Below are 20,426 nucleotides of genomic sequence, written 5' to 3'. Positions count from 1 at the left end.
CCATTTCATTCCAAGATTATTGCCAAAATTCCTGTACTTTCCGCTTTTAAAGAATTTTTTGATTATCACATTCTGATTGCTAATATGCTTTTATTTTTAAATTCAAAATATGATAATCAATATTTTTGCTTCTAAAAGTGCATAAAGAGTTGTATGATTTCAACAACCAGTGGCTTTGAGTTTTGTAAACAAGTGAAAGTAAACACAAATACTGTTGTTTTAGTCACTGTCTATAACATTTAAAATCTGTCAGCCTCAGAGGTTTTATACATTGAGGCTCATTATTTGCCATGAAATTGCTTCAGCTTACCTCTGACCCCTTTCCCAGCATCACAGTGCCCGGGGAACTTGGAGCAGAGTGGCATGATATTAGAGAGAGCAGGCTCTGGCCACAGACATCCTGGCTTCCAGCCCCACTCTGAACCTCAGTCTCCTCTTTAAAGATGGCAGTACCACCTCAGGGTTGTGAGGAGTCAGCGGTCCATGTGTGAATTGTTGAGTGTGGTGTCACAGAGTAGTTTAATACATTCAAACCAAGGCATCTGAGCATTCCGCCAACTGCTTGAGAGGAACGGAGAGGGCCTGTGCTGCTGCTCCCATCTGGTGAGCATTGTGAGAGGTGGCTGTCAGCCCCCTGTGTGCAGAGAGATATGGAGGGAAGATCCTGGAGAACAGGCCAGCTCCTCCTAACCCAGATGGGTCACATGGCCCGTCAGTCACCTGAGGAGCCATAGTCCCCATATGAGAGCCTGGGGCAGGGTGCACCATTGGGCTTCCAAGTGGCTCAGGGCAGTCACACTTCCATGTGAAGCCAGGGAAGAATAAGACAGATGAGCCCCCTGCTCTGATGGAACCGTGTTCTAATGAGAAAGGAAGACAAGGGAGGAGAATAACAATAGGTATAAAAATCCATGAGGATGATGTAAAGGTTATGGGTGGTTCCTTTGGTGTCAGTGAGGTGAACTTTAACCTACGTTGAAGTACCACAGGAGCCACTTATTTGAAGGTTAGGTGTCAGAACTAGTGTAGAGGCTCTGGGGCAGCAGTGAACTTGGGTGTATCTTGCTGATCAGAGAACCAATGATATGGGAGACTAAGTATGGCTAAAGTGGAGACAGGAAGCTCAGAGTGCTGCAGAGATGAGACTACTCTGGATAGGAGCTAGGGAGAGGTGGACAGATTTGGATTATTTTGTTGAGGAAGGCTGATGAGACTTGCTAAGAGACTGAATGTAAAAGATGAGGATACAGAGGAAGGAGTGGTAACACCTAGATATTTACCTGGATTAAGTGGAATCATGGAAGTGCTGCTGAAGGGAAAAGAGGAGAAGTTGAAGATAGGTAAGCAGTTGAGGTCCTATAGTTTTACCATGACCGTTTTCAGAAGTGGAATTTGCTATCTGTACATACAGTAATGTCAAGAAAGAACTAGATGTGTGAGTCCAGAGTTCTGGCATGGTCCATGCTGAAGATCAGCAGTGGATTGTCATGGATCATTGGTTGTATTAAAGCCATGGAGCAGAAGGAAGCACCTAGGAGAGTGAAAGGTGATGATGAGAGGGAAGCAAAGTAGAACCATGCACTCCTGCAGGAACCCACGGTGGAAGAGGCTGAGAAGGAAGGCTGTGAGCTAGAGCTAATGCAAGGGCTGCCAGGCTCACAGCCTGCAGAGGCAGCGAGGTGATGCAAGGTAACAGCAGAGGAGGGGCCACCGATAATGTTATCTTTCAGGGCTAAGAAAAACAGGCATTAGAACTCATTCCAGATACCCACTTTCTAGTTCAAGTTTTATAAGTTTGTAACTTGCATGACATCAGAGTCTGTTTAGGACCCTTGTTAATGGGACATGAAACATCCTGATAGTTTGGCATCAACTTTTAAAGAAAAGTTAATATCAAAAATTATAATACAGATGAAACCCAATATAATTTTTAAGGTTTTTTTATAATTGAAAACAGTTTAGCAAGAGAAAAAATCCATATTTGCTTGACATTTTTATATAAGAAATGTTAGTATCTTCTGTTCACTAAAGAAACAGTTAATGAACTAACAAAGGGAGGAAAACAGTCACCCACCATAAATAACACACATGGTAATTTCTATGGAGACACTTTTTTAATGTCTGTATATGTAGCAACTTACTTCTTCCTTACAACAACTTTATGAGGTATTATTGTCTGCTTTTTGTGTATGGGAAAGATAGGCCTCTAAAGAATGACATTGGGGGTGAGAAAATGATACATCCTGACAGCAGGACAGTTAAGGTTCAAGCCCCTGTGTTCTCTTCTGTTTGGTGGATGGTGGGGAGCTGGCTGTTGTTGTAAGCTCCGAAGGTGTTCAGATGCAAGCTCCAGCATGTCTCCTCCTGCCAAATCCAAACGGCTGCAGTCTGTTGTCCTTTCTTGGGATCATTATAAGGTAGCTAATGAGTAGGTCAGAGCATTATTAAGGTTAACTTTTTGGCTACTGAGTAAGTTGTTCATCTCAGCAGCTCCCACATGTCTCCACCTACCTAGGAACCTCAGTTCTGCAGGGGAAGAAGCCCGGAAGCAAATGCGATCCTGTGAGGGACTGGTGGACTCGCTGCTGTATGTGATCCACACGTGCGTGAATACATCTGATTATGACAGCAAGGTCAGTGCCTGCCTGGCCATGTAAGGCTACAGTGGCAGGTGACAGTAGCTGCCTGATGCTACTGTTTGCATGCCATGGGTTCTTTCTGGAATTTTAGAGCTGCTTTTGCTCCTAAGGATGTACTTTACATCAAATTACAAGTTGAAAGGAACATGACAACTTAAGAAAATAGTTGCTAAAACAATAAAAACAGTGACTTAGTGCTATAAATGACTTAGCGTGGGTCCTAGTTTTGTCTCTGGTTCATTTTTCATGGGATGGCCCTTGTTGCTATTTCTTCCAATTCTGTATGCCATGTTCCTAGAAGCAGGTCCATCTATATCTGAGTATCTGCTAAGTTCAAGTTCCCAGTCAAGACACTAGAATCCCCCAACCTCTCTGCCCTTCTTGCTTCAGTATAGTCCACACCCTCCACCCCAGCACCTTTTGATGCACCTGTCCAAGTCCCCCTCCTACGGCTGTCCTGCTGGTCAGTCTCTTCCTACCGTGAGCCCCTTCCCTCCCCATCCTGTTTTCTTCCTCCCTCCTAAGCATTCTGCTCACGTGTATCAGCTGTGGTGACCAACAAGGATCTGCTTCAGGGGCTGAGGAACGTGGGAAGAAATGGAGGCAGGACTGAATGTCAGAGTTCCAAGGGACATAGTGTCAGGATGGTCTGACGAGGAGAGGTCATCTGTAGGTCTTGTTGTGCTGAGGGGTCTGAGAGAGAAAAGAATGCTGAGTGGTAAGCCCAGGGAGAAAGCAGGGAGGAATTCAAGGCAATAACCATGTTTTTACTGAGTCTCACTGAATCAAAAGATCTACAGGTAAAACTGAAAGGAGTAACAAGTTGGAAGGAGAGTTTGCTAGGTAGGCAGATGCTGAACTTGATTTCAGACACTCAGTACTGCGTGTTGCACATGGGATACAGACTTTGAGAGACCAAACACCATGTACAGAAGGTAAAATGTCAATAAAAAGGAAACATGGAACATTCCTCAGAGACAAGGGAGAGAGGAGAAATTGAGGAAGACGTAAGTGATAGGATTTCTGGAGGTAAGGGCAGTGCCCAGGCCAGGAGTTGGTAGCACCTGTTGGCAAGCTCAGGATTTGCAGTGGCACACACAGTAAGGTTCTGGTATTCCGGGTACAGTTGCCATGGCTACAACCCTGTACAGAAAGGGCCAGCACCTTATACCATTTAGTCAGCATAAACCAGATCTTCCATTGTACTAAGGGCACTCTACATCCAATCATTTAGGTATCCACCAAAACTCTTGAGTCCGAGTTCCTTCTTTGGATTGTTTCAGGTTCCCATAAGTAAAAAAGTTCTTTCATATTGGCCATTTACTTGGGGTCAGTAGTGTTCAGTGCTGCAGCAGTCGGTATGATGTTTTCAGTTACATGCTGTGTTGGGTTTCAGACGGTGGAGAACTGCGTGTGCACCCTGAGGAATCTGTCCTATCGCCTAGAACTGGAGGTCCCACAGGCCCGGCTGCTTGGACTGAATGAACTGGATGACTTATTAGGAAAAGAGTCTCCCAGCAAAGACTCTGAGCCTAGCTGCTGGGGGAAGAAGAAGAAAAAGAAAAAAAGAACTCCACAAGAGGATCAAGTTAGCATTTTCTTTAATATGAAACTCTGAAGTTTTATTTTTCTGGGAATGAGAAATCACATGCTTGGCAAGAAAAACACTCTACATAGCTATAGCTGAGTTCAGCAAAAATGAATGTTTTCATGTGTTGGAGATTGTGTTCCTTCATTTAATATGTGCTGCTTGTCTTTCAGTGGGATGGAGTTGGTCCTATCCCAGGACTGTCAAAGTCCCCCAAAGGGGTTGAGATGTTGTGGCATCCATCAGTGGTAAAACCGTATCTGACTCTTCTAGCTGAAAGTTCTAACCCAGCCACGTTGGAAGGCTCTGCTGGATCCCTCCAGAACCTCTCTGCAGGCAATTGGAAGGTGGGATGTCTTGCACTTGTCCACGCTTCTTTCTGTCCTTGTAGTCAGATCAGGCATGGGATGAAAAGGACACACATGCATAGAATTCAGCTGTGAAAGGGAGATGAGCAGTTGCTATGGGGATCCAGAGAGGAATATAATATGGTCTCTCCACAGGAGACTCTGAAGCTGGTGAGCAAAACAGAACCTCCTCACTGCAAGGGAGAGAGAATGGTGAGAAAAGGGGAGCAAGGAGATCAGAAGGCTTTCTGAGGGACAGTTGCGCAGATAGAATCTTTAGGATGAGTCAAATGAAGCCAGCAGAGTCTGAGGTGGGCGTACTCAGGGAGTGGTGCAGGTAGAGGAGACAAGGGTGAAGCCTGTGCGGCGATGACAGCATGGGTCAGGACTACCTGCTGGCCACGGAGACAGACTGTGGGGAGGAGTGGCCTCGGCTAGAACAGGCATCGTGTTTAGGCCTGAAGGCCAGCCTCGGGAGCTGGGACGTGATGTGCAGACGAGGGGGTTCAAAGACAGTCCGATGTGGACACTCTGGGGTCACTGCAGTAGCCATGAAAAGGCAGAATGGAGAAAGAGAAAAGGAGAGGCTGGGGTTCCCCTGAGGAGCCAGTGCAGCATCCTGCTGAGAGACAATGAAGGGGTGAATTAGGGCTGAGGGCAGGCAGCACTGTGGGGAAGTTGAGGGACCTCCCTGCCGTCAGACACCTCCAGAGCACGCAGATGCCTAGAGGTCCCACATTTCCTTCTACGTGTGTGACTATGAAAATTGAAGGTGTTTCCTAACGTGACCAGAATAAGTAAGTTCCCAAAACTGGTTAAATGTCAGCTAGCAACTTCCTAGACAGTCCTTGTCTGAAATGTTTTCAACCTTTAGAAACTTCCTGGCAAGTGTATTTTACTGATTGTAATGTGTGCTTTTTGGCTACTTTCTCTACCACCATCCAAAATGAGACTCTTGGCATGGCATTCTCCATGATAGTGAAAAGCATTGGTAGGCGTACAGTTTGCTTTATGCAGGTGGCTGCTATTTTGAATGCATACAGATATTTTGGTCTAGTACTAACAAAGCCAGTGTGGTTATTTTGTTGTTCCTAATTAAAGTGGTAATTTAGTTGTTAGCCCTGAGTCTTGGCCCCTTGCTTAGAAGCTGGAGCCTAGCATCTCTGTGTCTTTCTCTCCTTGCCTCAGATACCTACCTTCTGAGGTGATTGTAAAGATTAAGATAAAAACTCAGAGGACTGAGAACAGTTCTTCACACAGAGGTATTTGTAAATATTCATGCTATAGACTAGTGTTTATCTCCAGCTTCTTTGATCAGAGGGTCATTTGATGATAATAATTGAAATATGTACAATTTGAGCTTCTAAGAATTTCATTTCTGGTGGGGCATGTGGCGCACACCTGTAATCCCAACACTTGGGAGGTTGAGGTAGGAGGATTGCTGAGTTCCAGGCCAGCCTGGGCTACACAGTGAGTTCAAGGCCAGCCTGAAGTATAGAGCGAGACCTTGTCCAAAAAAAGGAAAGAAAAAAGAAAACACACACGCAAGAAAAAAGAATTTCATTTCTGGGATCATTCACTGAATGAAAGTCAGATGACAAACTCATTTAAAATACAAGAATTACACTTAAGTGATTTCAAGATAAGTAGTGAGTCAAAATATTGGACCCTCATTGAGAAAAAACAAGGTTATTTGGCCACAGGCGTTATCAAGTTAGAAGCTATTTTGGGAATAGTGCTCTGGAAGGAAGTGCTCAGGACAGGTCTGAGCTGAGCTGATCGGTTCCAAAGGCTACAGAGTTTGTTCTGCAGATTTTCGATAGAAGTTGATAGACCTGCCCGAGTGCTTTACCCTATAGCAAATCGTGTAGTCTGTGGCCCCCCTGCAGATTTCGTTTGATTTGTAAGAGTATCATTTCATGTGAAGAATGTCAATTAGGTCTCTGAAAGGCATCTTTTCCTCTTACTAGTATTATTAAAATAATCCATTCTGTTGGTTTTCAAGAGACAGGGCCGTCAACTGCATATTTTAGCATTCAAAATAATACAAAGGGCTGGTAGATCTTTGACCTCCTGTTTGGCCACAGCAGGAAAATATTAGATGCTTTATGAGTAACATCTTTCAGTTATCCTGATTTTAAAGGATGTTTTACATTGGTAAAAATGTCAATTAAGGCTCAAAGCTAAAACCAAGATTAAAGACGCATTTTCTAATGTTACTTTTTTTTTTGGTTGCATCACTGATGACTTAGTGTTATTTCCATTCATATGATTCCTCATAATCACAAAAGAATTTCTTGACTGCATTTAAAAAAATAAATCAGCAGCAGCAACAAGAGCTAACCTGATCTTGAATGAGAATGCATTTTGCACACAGATACACTTACTCTTTCACTAGCGCGTATGAATTACGATGCTCAGTGTTTCTGGAGAATTTCCTTTCTTCTGAGATGAGGAATTTTTTCCAAGCAATTTCTTTGACAAGTTACTGAACTCTAAATATTGTTGCGGGGAATACAGAAAAACAAATGCCTGAATGGAAACAGGCTCTCCTTTAACATGTGCTGATGGGTTGCTGTCTCTGCCATCCTATTCATAGCCTCTGGACCTGGCACGGGGCCAACTGCAAAGAAAACATGTGATCCTTCCTTAATCATATTTATGTATCTGAGATAGAAAGTAATCACTGCCTTCTCTGTTCTGCACAAAAATATCTGACAGATGGTGGTTTGAGATTTTCAGGCTTTGGGATTTCTTTTTAAATCAGTCATCCAGCCTATCTATCTCCCAGACTATGGTTTTCTCTTTACTGACACCACAAATTTAATCTCCAATTGGAAAAAAAACATTTAATCTATTGCCTCATCTTTTGGAAACATCGTTTTTAGATGGCAGTAACATATGAGAGTGGAACCCTGTGTGACATTACTTACTGCCTTATTTTGCTTGCTAGTTTGCAGCGTACATCCGGGCAGCTGTCCGAAAAGAAAAAGGGCTCCCCATCCTTGTTGAACTTCTGAGAATGGATAATGATAGAGTTGTCTCTTCTGTGGCCACTGCCTTGAGGAATATGGCTCTAGATGTGCGCAACAAGGAACTCATAGGTATGTTCTGCTGGCGAGGTAAGCTACAGCGGAGAGCAAGTACAGTATTTACAGGAAACCTTCCTTTGATGTGTCGATGTATGGCACTGAAGAGTGTTTACAGCTGAGCCTTAGTCCCCAGTTTCATGGCCTATTCAGGTAGCCTGCTGTAAGACCATTCTTTTTCATCAGGAGGCAGGCTCATGAATTCAACTTTGATTGGGAAGGTAAATTTCCAGAAAGGCCAGCAGTTTCAGTTTACGTTACAGTATTGTTTGATAGTTGGGGTATCTCTCTTCCCCAAGAGAAATCTATTTCCTGAGCAACAAAAAAAACTTTTTCTTAATTCTTTCTCTCCAGTTTCTGTACTGCTAATTCACCAGCACTATCATGTTCCAAATTTCAAAAGAAGGCATGTGAATGTTGTGTAGCTTTTCCCTCTCCAGTCTGGGTAAATGCTTGGCCCAGGGCACAGCCAGGGTCTGAAGGCCATTGCCATCATACAGCAGGATCAGGACTGGATTGAAGTAAGCAAGAACTGCAAGACACAAAATTTTAGAAGGCTTTTGCTCTTGAATTTGCACAAGGATAGCAATGGCACATGACTAAAGCCAACAATGAGTGTCATCACAATGAATTTTATACCCTGGGCAGCTTGCTTGTCTCTAAGGATTGCTTTATCCCAAGAATGGTGTAAGGTATTAAAAAAAAAAAAAAAAAGACCCTGAACCCTCCATAGACCTGAGCTTATTGAAGCTGGGCCTGCTGCTTACTGGCCACATAACCCAGAGTGGCCTGTAAAATCCCCACTCCCTGGGCTCAATTCTTACATCCGGACTGGGTATAAAAGGAATTCTTCCCCAGCCCATGTCTAAAAGGGCTGACAGTGCTGTTCCAGCTGTGGGGTCTCTGAAGAGGAAATGAGAAAGGCTGTAAGAGCACCTTACAAGTAACCAAGCTCCATGCCAGCCTCATCGCCAGCAATGCAAGAGGAAGGAGAAATGGGAAAGATTTTATGTGGATTCCTGACTCTAGATTCAACTAACATTAAAATACCACATGTGAGCAAGAGCAAGAGGATGAAAGAACAAGGATGATAACGTTTACCTTAAAGAATTGCTATGGTGACTTATGACAAAAGCCCTTCAACGGTGCCTGACAGAACTGCTGTTTTCAGTTAGTGCCTAGATTAACCTGCTCTTAACACACTGTTCCTTGGAGCCAAATCATCCCTCTGAAAGGAAAAGGAGGTCTCTCCATGGACCTATTCATAGTCCAGCTTGTACCTGATCCCTGATCCCAGTAGATGTGCTGTAACTCAGATGCCACACTTTCTGGAGATAAATGCTAAAGATTTTGTATGTCTGTATTACTTGAATGTCTTGTAAGAAGCATGTATAATTTGGGAGTTTCCAATGGTAAAAAAACATTGACTTTAATGGCCTGTCATCTTCCATTCCCAGGAAGAGACCTGGGCAGTACAGGAGGCATAAACCAGCACTGCCATGTACAAAGACCTCTGGAAGGAATTCTGTGTCCTGGCATTCTCCCAGTATACCTCTATGCTCTCTGTGAATACCCGTTTTTAAACTTTGTCTAGCAGGTCATCTCTCCAGCAGTGAGCACTTTTTTTTTTATCTGAGTTGGCCCATTCTTGAACTGTTCCATGAATCACTTTTTTGTTTCCCTGCACAGATTCTTTTCTTCATGTGAGCCCCACCTGAATGCAGTCCTTGCTCTACCTTACCCAGTACTTCTGTCCTCTGACCCCTGCTCGACGCCTTCACTCTCCTTGTCATCACTAACCCTGGCAACAGCTTTTTTTTTTTTCAGAGTCATTGCTCTTGCTCTTGCACGCACACACACACATTATTTAAAAATAAGTTTTAGCTATCTACAAAAGTTACTACAGGCTCAGCTAAATTGGGCTACCCCTTCCCTCCAGAGCTGCAGGTTCTGAGAGGAGTGCAGGGCTCAGTTTCTTACAGGCAGAGTGAGCTCCAAGCCTCAGGAGTGCAATTTAGAGTTACACCTTAGCAAAATGACAAATTACATGTTATGCACCTTTTGGTCATTTGTGACTATTTAAAATCAGCAGAGCTAAGTTATCACTTGTGCTCAGACACCACATTCATCTTCCAGCCATGCAATGTCATCACTGTTTTTCCACTCTTCATAGCAGTGTTAGCTGTAAGGCAGAGCCTTCCCTTTCACATGGTAGGCAGTGTGCATTGTGAGACAGTCATCCACTGCTTGCTGCTGTTCATAAGTAGGTCTTTGATGAAAATGCCATGGAGCATCAACTCAATTATTAGCATGGGGATAAAACCCTAAGAAAATATTAACTTGAGCTTTAGTTAATTTCTTTTGTTTGTAGTGTATTTTATTCCAGTTTGTCAATTGGTAATTGAAACTGAAAAAGCTAGAGATAATCTCTTTTTGGAGAGGAATAAGAGAAATTCAGTTTATAAAGAATTGCTTCAATAGCTATGAGAGTCTTCTATCCTTGCCTTATTAAGCACTTTATTTTTTTTGTACTACTCCTAGGAGATAATAAATCTATAATTTTAATAGCAAAATTTTACTCATGTCTTCTCTTAAAAAATTAACATGTTGTTACTGCTGATGTCAGGGCAACTGATACATACTCAGATTGACAAAAGTATTTAATAATACTCAGTTTATACATTGAAACCTAAAAAGATTTAATGAAAAGTATGATTTGGCATGCTTACTTGGTCCAGACTCAAAGGTAAGTTTTTAAAAGTTTCAAGAGGAAATTGAGGTATTTTTTGATGCATTTGAATTCAGTCAAGAATAAAAATTTGCTATCAAAATTCATTACTCACCGTTATCAAAAATAGCTGAACTAAAGCAGCTTGATTAGTCTAGCCAGTTTTATACATTGATTTACATTTTCTTTCAGCAGTTGACAGTAATGTTTTATAAATCCATTTCTTCAAGTGAAATCACCCCAAATGTTAATTTTTTCTTTATGCTTTTCTTCTTTGCTGCAGGTTTTCTTATTTTCCAGTTAAGTCTCCCTTTACATTTTGTTTCTAAGAGCCTATACACTATCAGAATCTTTTCAGCAAACAAAAACCTGATGCCTTTTGAAAGTAGAATTTAATCTTGCATTCCACAGGAAAATACGCCATGCGAGACCTGGTCAATCGACTTCCTGGTGGCAATGGCCCCAGCATACTGTCCGATGAGACCATGGCAGCCATCTGCTGTGCTCTGCACGAGGTGACAAGCAAAAACATGGAGAACGCCAAGGCCCTGGCTGACTCAGGAGGCATAGAGAAGCTGGTGAACATAACCAAAGGCAGAGGCGACAGGTAGGTCTGCAGCAGGGAGGGGCCTACACTCCTGGGATTGTCCTATGATGAGGCCTTTGTGGAAGATACTTTTCCAGTTGGAAAGACTTCATTTCTGCATTTCTTACATGCTGATCCAGTACACATCTGCAGCACTTAAAACCTATTATGTAGGGGGAGACATTTTCTGGCATGTAGCTTTTTTTTTTGGACCAGGAATCAAACTTAGGACCTTATGCTTGCCAAGCAGGCACTGCGCCACTGAGCTAAATCCCCAGCCCCAATGTAGCCTTAAAACATTTATGTTCTTGAAACACCCACCCTGCATCTTCCATCGGTTTCTTGTTCTATCATAGTCTGCTTGGGCTACTGTAACTAAATGGTATGAGCTGGTTGGCTTATAAATAACAAAGACTTACTTCTTACAGTTCAGGGAAGGGACAGAGTCCAAGATGAAGGCACCAGCAGATTTGGTGTTAGGTGAGGGCCTCTGTCTGGCTGCATCCTCATGTGGTAGAGTGGTGAGAGGCCTCTCCCAGGCCACTTTTCGCAAAGGCCCCACCTTCGAATACTGTTGCTTAGCACTTTGACGTATGAATTTTGGGGAAACACATGCAGTCTGTCCCAGTCTTTAAAGCCACAGTTGGTTATGATAAACCCAAGAAAGATCATAAGTAAGTTGAGGACAAATGGGGGGCAGGAGAAAGCCATTTCACTGTGTCTTGTGTTCTGCTCCCAGCCCAACATTAGAACACATACGTTTGTCTATGTAGAGCAATAAATGATAAGAAAACAATAAAAGTATTTAGATGAAATCCTAATAATGGAGAAAAATTAATTTGGGAGCGTCACCAACACTTAGGATCTGTGATCGTGGTTGAATTAATCCCAATGCGCAGGGAGGCCTGTAAGATCAGCATCCCTCATAGAGGTACAGAGGGAGGTTGAGGCAGGCACCTATCTTGGCCTAAGCTTTCCGTGAAGCTGGGTGCCTGCGAACTTCACTCTGGTTCCTGAGATCTCTGGCCAGTCCTGAACTTGGTAGGCTCCAGGTGCACCTGATTACTTGATGCAGCCCCTATCCCTACAGTCCTGAGGGTAGTGGCCTCCTGTCCACCAATTTGCAGGCTGATTGTCTCCAAGTGGAGCCCCAGGCCATACTGCCCGCATTCATTAATGTCCGTGCACTCTCCCTAGATCCTCTCTGAAAGTGGTGAAGGCAGCAGCCCAGGTCTTGAATACATTATGGCAATATCGGGACCTCCGGAGCATTTATAAAAAGGTAAGCTGCAGGAATAACTGGCATAATCAGCGTTCATCAGAGCACGCATTCATAATCATTTATTGTAATGAAATGTCATTATTCATTTTGAGAGGTTTCTTTTTCTTTTAACTTCACAGGATGGGTGGAATCAGAACCATTTTATTACACCTGTGTCAACATTAGAGCGAGACCGATTCAAATCACATCCTTCCTTGTCCACTACCAACCAACAGATGTCACCCATCATTCAGTCAGGTCAGTGGGTCAACTCCAGTTCTTTGTGAGAACATCTGTATGGCAAAGCATTGTTTTCCCACCAGAGAAGACGTAACAAACCGATTCAGCCTCACGCCCCACACTGTACATCAAACTAAGAGCCTTTTCTGGGAATTACACTCTGTTGTACACAAGAAACCCAATTCTTCCTTCCATTTGAAAAATGTTACAGTTTACATCAGTTACAGTACGTACAGGAACCCCAGGGCCTCTCGCCACACCTAGCTTCTGCTTCAGGAAGGAGCCCTGGCATCTGCATTTAGATGGAGAAGACTAGAGGACCAGGGTAAGAGACACTGTGGGTGGTACCTGCAAGTGTCCTGCCTGCCTACTGGTCTTACATTTGGAATCTCCTCCAAAGTGACTTTTTAGTTTTCTTGGGAAAACCCTCTTAAAAACAGGGCCCTTGAACAAGGTCTTTGGAACAGCCTTCTGGAAAGCTGCGTCCTTCCAAGGAAAGCCCCTGCTCCCTTGGCACATCCAGCTATGGGGACAGGCTTTACAGAGTGGCTTTGATCTTAAGTTAGGAATCTTAACAACCATGCCACTTACCTACTTGTAGTACTTAACTTAATGGAAAGAATGTTTTGTGACTTAGACTAAATTTTTATATGTAAGGGGAGATTATTACTACCAAACCAATTCAGTCTTATAAATTTAATTCTTAACTAAATGAAACAGGGGAAGTAGTGCTTATTTTTATTTGGCTCTATATCGCTCATTCTGACATACAAATATTATGTGTTGTGGCCAGACTCCTGTTGGCAGTCTCATTGCTCATGTGCACAGATGTGACCAGAAAGACTGATACACATGCCCCGTGGTTGGTTCTTGCCACATGACTGGATGTCCCCAGTTGTACTAAGTTTATTTTTTATTTTTATCATTGTATGTGCCTGCTGGGTCTGGTGGATATTTACATTTTAGTTTTAAAGTTATGAGTTGTTTTCTTCAAAGAGACCTATACCTGCTTTTTAACATCCTTACTGAGCTAGGGGCTGTCTTCTTTCATAAAAATACTCAGAATCATTTAGGAACTTAAGGAATAGAGTGCCAGGGAAACCAAAAAATTTTGGCTACTTTACAAAAAGCATATAAACAGATCTAGAATCCTTTCAGACAGATTAGCACATAATTACTAAGCAGTGAACTTAGCAGACCTCTTGAGCCTATATGCAAGGCAGTGTTAACGAATCCCTAGCCCCATTTCTAGGCAGCCCTTTGGATCCTCTTCAGAGACAGGGTATATTTCACATGTTTCTCCGGTAATTCCCAGGGCTAATTGTCCATTCTTTAGCACTAGCGTAGGATCTGCTTATGGGCACATCTGATGCCTTGCTCTCATAATTTTGGAACACTACCTACAAAGTGAGTGGGGTGAGCAGCACACAGACAGTGCCTTGCACAACCACCTGTGCTGTACACGGGGAGCCCTGTGTCAGGGGCATGGCCGCTTAGGAAAAGTGCTCAGCGTCAGTGTGTGTCAGAGGGCCAGTGTCCAAGAGAGTAAGTGGCTCCTCATATTTGTAACTAACTCTCATGCAAGCAAGATGGATTTTTAAAGGGGGGGGCTGAAATATTTCTCTTTTCCTTCTGTGACGAAATGCACAAAAGGAGACCCTGGGTAACCATATTATTAGATGGTTGGTCCAAGCTGAAGTAAAAGTCCTCTGGGCCTCGTGAGGCCAGGGCTTAGCACCATGAGCTTCTTGATGAGCCAGGCTTACTGGATTTGCGTGATTTCCCTGACAACAGATCACCATAAAGAGACTGATGAATTTTATGGACTGGGCACACTTAAACACATTTAGAGATGCGGATAGTTTAGAAATAATTCAAAATATGCCATAAAACCTGTTTACTGAAGAGTTGTACATAAAAGACAATAGATGGCTGGTTTACAAGCAACTAAACTGCAGTCATAAAATAGCAAATACAACTTTTGCGTGGCTAGAATTACTCCTCCGTTACCAAAAGCTGAACTAGTCCCTGAGACCACTGCCGGGCACCCCGCATGACCTCTGTGTCACACCCCTCCAGCCAGGTGGCTTGCTCTTCAGCTGGGGCCTGAGCTTGGGAGCCCTCTTTGCCGACTCGCAGTGGGAGCCTCTAGGGTGTGTGCCTTGTCCTTGGTCTGGCTGCTCAGCTCCTGGCACCTCCAGGAGCTGACTTTCAGCACCAGCTGTGTGGCATTTCTAATTACTGACCTTTGTTTTTCTGGTGAGGATTTCCAGAGGCACTGACAGTCTGATTTCTCTCTTCTCTTTCTTTCTCCCTCCTCCTTTGCTTTCCCTTCAGTTGGCAGCACCTCTTCCTCACCAGCACTGTTAGGAATCAGAGAGCCTCGCTCTGAATACGATAGGAGTCAGCCACCTATGCAGTATTACAATAGCCAAGGGGATGCCACACACAAAGGCCTGTACCCTGGTAAGACGCCAGTCGGGTATATGATGCAGTACCTCGAAAGGCCGCATTTCCAGGTGCTGAGACAGTGTCCTGGAAAGTAGCCCATGCTTGTATTAAGATGGTCCTCCAGCAGCAAACTGGATTTCCGTCTCTTCTTCCCTGCTTCTTCCTCTTCTGGGATTGTTGCTTTTTCCACTTGTTTTAGGTAAAACAAGTTAACACAGTCGTATGGTAGCTACAAATAAAGAGGGCTGGATCCAAATGGGAAATCATTTTTGGCTGCCCAGAGGGCCAGCCCCTTTGCCTTGGTCCCTCCCTGCTCAACAGTCTCGGTGTCCATGCATCAGAACCCTGGGTTCTCTGGCTTTGTAGGGGCTGCATCTTCTAGGGTGGCTCATCTCCTACGTTCAGAGTAACAGTGAAGATCCATTCCGTTTATGTTTTCATGAAGAAAAGTTGAATTATAGAATGTACAGTGTGATACTCAGAATGATTATTTTTTATAAATAGCAAAAATATTGCCTAGGGTTTAATATTTTATATACTATTCAGAAAGATGTGTGTAAGATTTAAATGCCAGCCCAGACGGTTACCAAGATTTCATTTTGTCCTCGTTCTCAACGACCTGACAAATTATAACTACTCTACAGGTTTCAAATAAATCAGCATGAGCTACCCCAAAAAAGGACTCTTTTCTCAGAAAACCTATTTATTAAAAAGAAATACAAATAATAGCTGGTGGCAACTTAACTACTGCCGGGGGAACAATCTCAGTTTGCTGTTGTCTTTGATATTGTGATTTCACAGGACTATTTACTAATCGACTACTGTTACCATGGCAATTAATAGCTCAGAAAATTGCAGATGCTACATTTCAAATACCAAGCTCTGTGCAAAAGGAAATGCACATCCAGACTAAAGTGCATGCCTGCTTCCAGTGTGCAGCAGCAGCTCTCAAGATCGCCTCTTTAGCATGCATGCCCTTCTGTATCCCCTTTGCTTGCTTCAATAAACTAATTTGCCTCGAGTATGTTTCATTTTCCTCATTAAAAAAATAAAATCTTTGCTAGCTTTAACAATCGAAGAGTAACTAGTGACATCATCGGGAGTCAACTAGGCTTCTGAAGACAATTATGTAGTCACCAAGTTCTTTTCATTTTACGGCCTACCTAACTGTGGCAGACATAAGACTGTGCCTCCATGTGGTTGACTGCCCAGGACATGCTGTGCCTGCTCTTTGTAGAACCTGGGGTTTCAGATCACAGCTGTCTTAAAGGCATGAGACTCACTCTAATATCACATTCCCCTTCTTTTCTCTGACCCGCTGCTCTGGCTCAGAGCCCTGGCAGAGAAGCTTCCTCAGCTCAAGAGCTTTGCTGCTGCTCAGACCCAACCAGAGAAACACCCCCAAGTCTGAACAAAAATTGAGAAGGACCCCCTGTTGGATGGGTTAATCACGGGTATTGCTACTATCCCCTACCAACCCCTGGGTAAACAGCAGCCAGACTAGATCCCAGGAGCCTAGGTTGCTGCCCCTCAGTCTGCACCGATGCTGGGGAAGGCAGGCCCTGTCAGGGACAGCTCAAGCCCTATCGCGGGACACCACACAACCTGTTGGACCAGAGTAATAAGCACTAGTTTTAATTTCATAAAATATTTTCTTACAGGCTCCAGCAAACCTTCACCAATTTACATCAGTTCCTATTCCTCACCAGCAAGAGAGCAAAATAGACGGCTACAGGTGAATTTGCAATATTATTTGTAAAGAAAGCCAATTAGCAGTAACACAGTAAGGGGTCCATGTCTGTTGACTTCTCAGAGCTCGGCCAACACGCAGGGCCTGAGGAGCACTTCCTGGGGATCTTCACTCCTCAGAAACGCGTCCATGGTTTAAACAAAGCACCTCCACGGTAGCCCCATGTTCTCAAATACCCATGTCTGTGCCTCTGAGACCACCATGCCGCTCATGGGAACAGCTGAGAAGTCTTTAATTCATTCTTCCCCAACAATTTCCCTTTCCCATGCATTTTTTCTCTCCTCCTTTTTGTTAATCTCTAAAATCTTTTCCATCCTCAGGGTGAGGAAAGGTCAGTAAGCACACTTCACTCTCTCATCTCATCTCATCGTCCTCTTTTTCATATACTTCCTCCCAGTCTGCACTCATAAGTTAAGAACCCTAAGGTTTTGGCTTTGAGGCTAGATATGTTCTTCTCCAAGGTCAGAGTGGACTCTGTCACTGCGGGGTGAAGCCCACTGTAATGGGGGGGTTGCTGTGTTTGTAGCAGACCCAGGCCCTGCTTCAGGAGGGGCCTGTAATCAGTTTTCAGGGCCTTCCTGAGATTATGGTAATAGGGTTATCGGATTTCCTCTTACCGTCTAACAAGACAAAACAGTTGAGGTTTCCCAAGGCAAAACTGTATCCGGTCCTTCAGATAAAGATGTTATAAGACCCTCTTCTACTCCATCATCTTTTATAAATAGATGGAAGAAAAATAGTTTACCAAGTTACTCATAATTTATATGGGGTTTTTTTGGTTGTTTTTTGTTTCTTAAAATAGGGTCTTGCTATGTTGCCCCAGCTGGTGTCAATCTCTTGGGCTCAAACATTCCTCCTACCTCAGCCTCCTGAGTAGCTGGCACTAACGGCATGCACCACCATGCCTGGCTTATGCTATAGTGTTTTTCTGTTTTGTTTTTTTTTAAGTCAGGAAAAATAGAATCATGACTCTAAAAGAGAAGGTGGAGCTAGGATGAGAACTCTGAATGCTGACAGCATTACACCTGGTTTAGTTCCAGAACATGTTGTTGATGCACGTGTGAGACATGGGCTGCATCTTCCTGAGTGAGCAGATTTAGTATAATGAAGAAGACAGGCGAAGGAACCGTACGATTCAAAGAAGTTGATGTGAAGTTAGAGCAAAGGCAGCACAAAGGAAACACGGGGCGGTGGGGGATGAACTCTGGTTTCCCACATGTGTTTGGCCTTGCTCTCTCCGGATGGGCTTACGACAGTCTTTTCCACTAGACCTGGTTTGCTTACGTGTCTGCTAATTTTACAACTGTCCTGTCCTGAGGCTGCGTACTCCCTGTGCGGTACAGCCTAACAACAGTTTCCAAAGTGTGATGTTGCTTACCAGATCACACTGTTTTTAAAATTGAGGGATGGACTCAGTCTTCATCTCTGAGATAAAAGGTGATTCTATAATTATGTAATTATCTGAGGCACGAATCCAAATCCCAGCCAAATGTATGATATGCTACAGGTTCCCTGTGCGAAAGCAAACATGAAGGCTATCCCCCTGTTTGACCTGCACAGGTCGCAGGCCTCTCCACAGCAGGATGCAGAGCAGGGATGCCAGTGAGGAGGGAAAACAGTCAGCGGCCATCTGCCACTGAGATGAATCCAGTGCCCTCCGGAGCGCTCACCTCTTTAGAAGCCTTAGCACAGGACCTGGGCAGCCTCAGCCAGCCCACCTACAGTGGCAGCTGAAATCTTCCTGGGGCTCAGTAACCACACAGTGTGCACCTGAAACAGATGCTAACCTTAAGTCCACAAATACTGCTTTAAAAATGTGATTCAGGAAGTTCCCATTGCTTTTCTTTAAATGTGTGTTTTTAAAAGTTGGTTTCATTTATTTGCTTTTCCATTTTGTCAACAGCATCAACAGCTGTATTATAGTCAAGATGACTCCAACAGAAAGAACTTTGATGCATACAGATTGTATTTGCAGTCTCCTCATAGCTATGAAGATCCTTATTTTGATGACCGAGTTCACTTTCCAGCTTCTACTGATTACTCAACACAGTATGGACTGAAGTCAACCACAAATTACGTAGACTTTTATTCCACTAAACGACCTTCCTATAGAGCAGAACAGTACCCAGGGTCCCCGGACTCATGGGTGTAGCATCAAGACGGTTGCTCAACAGAGGAACTCTTTCTTTCTAACCGTGTTTGGATTGAGATGAAAAGTCCGTCTTGCCGATCTGATGATGAGATGTGAAAGTGCGATGAAAGGAATGAGTGAAGAGCATATTTTTTTTTCATTTTGAGGAATTTTCAGGGAAGTAAGGAAACTTTTGAGCGAGGACTTTCTAAGCTCTATTTAGGTGTTAGATCTAATTACTTGTAGATTCTATAGTCTGGTGAAGGTGTGGGTGATGTGATGAGAGGTTTGAGAAACGGGTGAAATGAGATGGGGGATGTGTAGGTCAAATCAAATTAAAGATGATTTTTTTAATGTGAATAAAGTTATGTTCTGATAGTTTGTACAGAAAAAAAAATAAAATGGATGCCCTTCATGTTTTATTGCTACTACTAAATGTCAAGATTGTATGCTATTATGTCTTGTAAATTTCTTTTGTTGGTGTAAATATGGAAATGCCACATTGGTTAAGTGCCATCATTTGTAATGCAGTGTGTCATTTGAAAAGAGATTTGAAGAAATGGACAGCTTAAAAATGGGAAACCGGAGGAACTGTTAACAGTTAAAAACAAACTAAGACAGCTTTTGTTTCACAATGAATAGTGTACTTTGGAAGCACAAAGTCCAGTCTGGTATAGCAACACCATGCCCATTCCCTGCCTCTTTCATAGGACACTTCACTGCCATTTTCTATGCACATGAAAGAAAAATAAATGTGGAAATTTCATCCTTGAAAACGTGTTCCCTGTTCTTTTCCCCTCCCTTCCCCAGAGGTACATGGAAAGGCAGATTTAATAAACACTTTGTGAGATGGACCACACCAAAGAACTAAGCTCTGAACTTCCCTCCTTTCTCTATCTTAGTACTATAGTTTTATTGCCTCAGATCTATTTTGAATCTAATGCATTCTGCAGTTTTATGTCTTTTCAGATTGCTATATGTATTTATCGCCAGTCTTCACGTAAGAGAAACTACATCGGGCAGCTTGACCATAGCTAAATTGGCAAAGACTCCTTTTGGCATCATTTTTAAGAACTCAATAATTACATGAGAATAGTGGTTGAACACTGCTTGGTTGGCACTAATGGAGTAAGCCAAAACCAATTGTAAATAATTATTTTGCTGAGTAATTCCATGAGAAACAGTAATTCCTAGAGTAAAGACGGGAGAGACAAACCTCACAGATACAATCAAGAGCTCATCCCAGTGCTACCGCACAGCACTGTTCGAGTTTTTCTCCATCTGTAAAGACAGTAAGAGGCACCAACTCCAACTAGCAGCTCAGACTGTCCCTGCTATGTGAGCTCTGGCCATGCTATGATCTGGCAGGACTCCACAAACAGCCCTCCTTAGGAGGCCCAAAGCCTGAGGCCTCCCAGGCTTTGCAGTTTCCGTCCCGAGCCCTAGTGCCTGGATCTTCCCTGGATACAGCCCCTGTGGCCAGTCAAACCCTGAGCTGGGGCTTAATTCAGTATATCCTGCAAGCATGATAAAACCACAAGCTCGCATTTATGAGTATGTGGGAAAAGGCCCAAGGAAAAAGGCTTTTCGTAATGGACAGCTACTCAAAACTAGGA

At 43.4% G+C, this 20,426-nt stretch overlaps 1 protein-coding gene across 8 annotated transcripts in view; it reads left to right on the top strand.

The window, feature by feature from the left end:
- Positions 1-19,586, top strand: part of Pkp4 (plakophilin 4) — a gene marked incomplete at its 5' end in the record, with an annotated part of 214,815 nt that extends 195,229 nt beyond the window's left edge. For 5 of the 8 annotated variants that reach the window (XM_013518711.1, XM_013518713.1, XM_013518710.1 and 2 more), the window contains 10 exon segments: positions 2,516-2,633; positions 4,036-4,227; positions 4,401-4,574; positions 7,528-7,678; positions 10,803-10,998; positions 12,175-12,259; positions 12,379-12,496; positions 14,816-14,944; positions 16,591-16,664; positions 18,583-19,586. In XM_013518711.1, coding sequence (XP_013374165.1) covers positions 2,516-2,633; positions 4,036-4,227; positions 4,401-4,574; positions 7,528-7,678; positions 10,803-10,998; positions 12,175-12,259; positions 12,379-12,496; positions 14,816-14,944; positions 16,591-16,664; positions 18,583-18,831 — 1,486 coding nt within the window. In that variant the 3' untranslated portion in view covers positions 18,832-19,586. 8 annotated transcript variants of the gene reach the window in all.
- Positions 19,587-20,426: the final 840 nt, after the last annotated feature.

The sequence above is a fragment of the Chinchilla lanigera genome, unplaced genomic scaffold (genome assembly GCF_000276665.1).
Source record: "Chinchilla lanigera isolate Chin_1 unplaced genomic scaffold, ChiLan1.0 scaffold00048, whole genome shotgun sequence".
In the NCBI taxonomy this organism is placed as follows: domain Eukaryota; kingdom Metazoa; phylum Chordata; class Mammalia; order Rodentia; family Chinchillidae; genus Chinchilla; species Chinchilla lanigera.
Note: the sequence above shows the minus strand (reverse complement) of the source record. Positions and strands in the feature narration are given on the sequence as shown.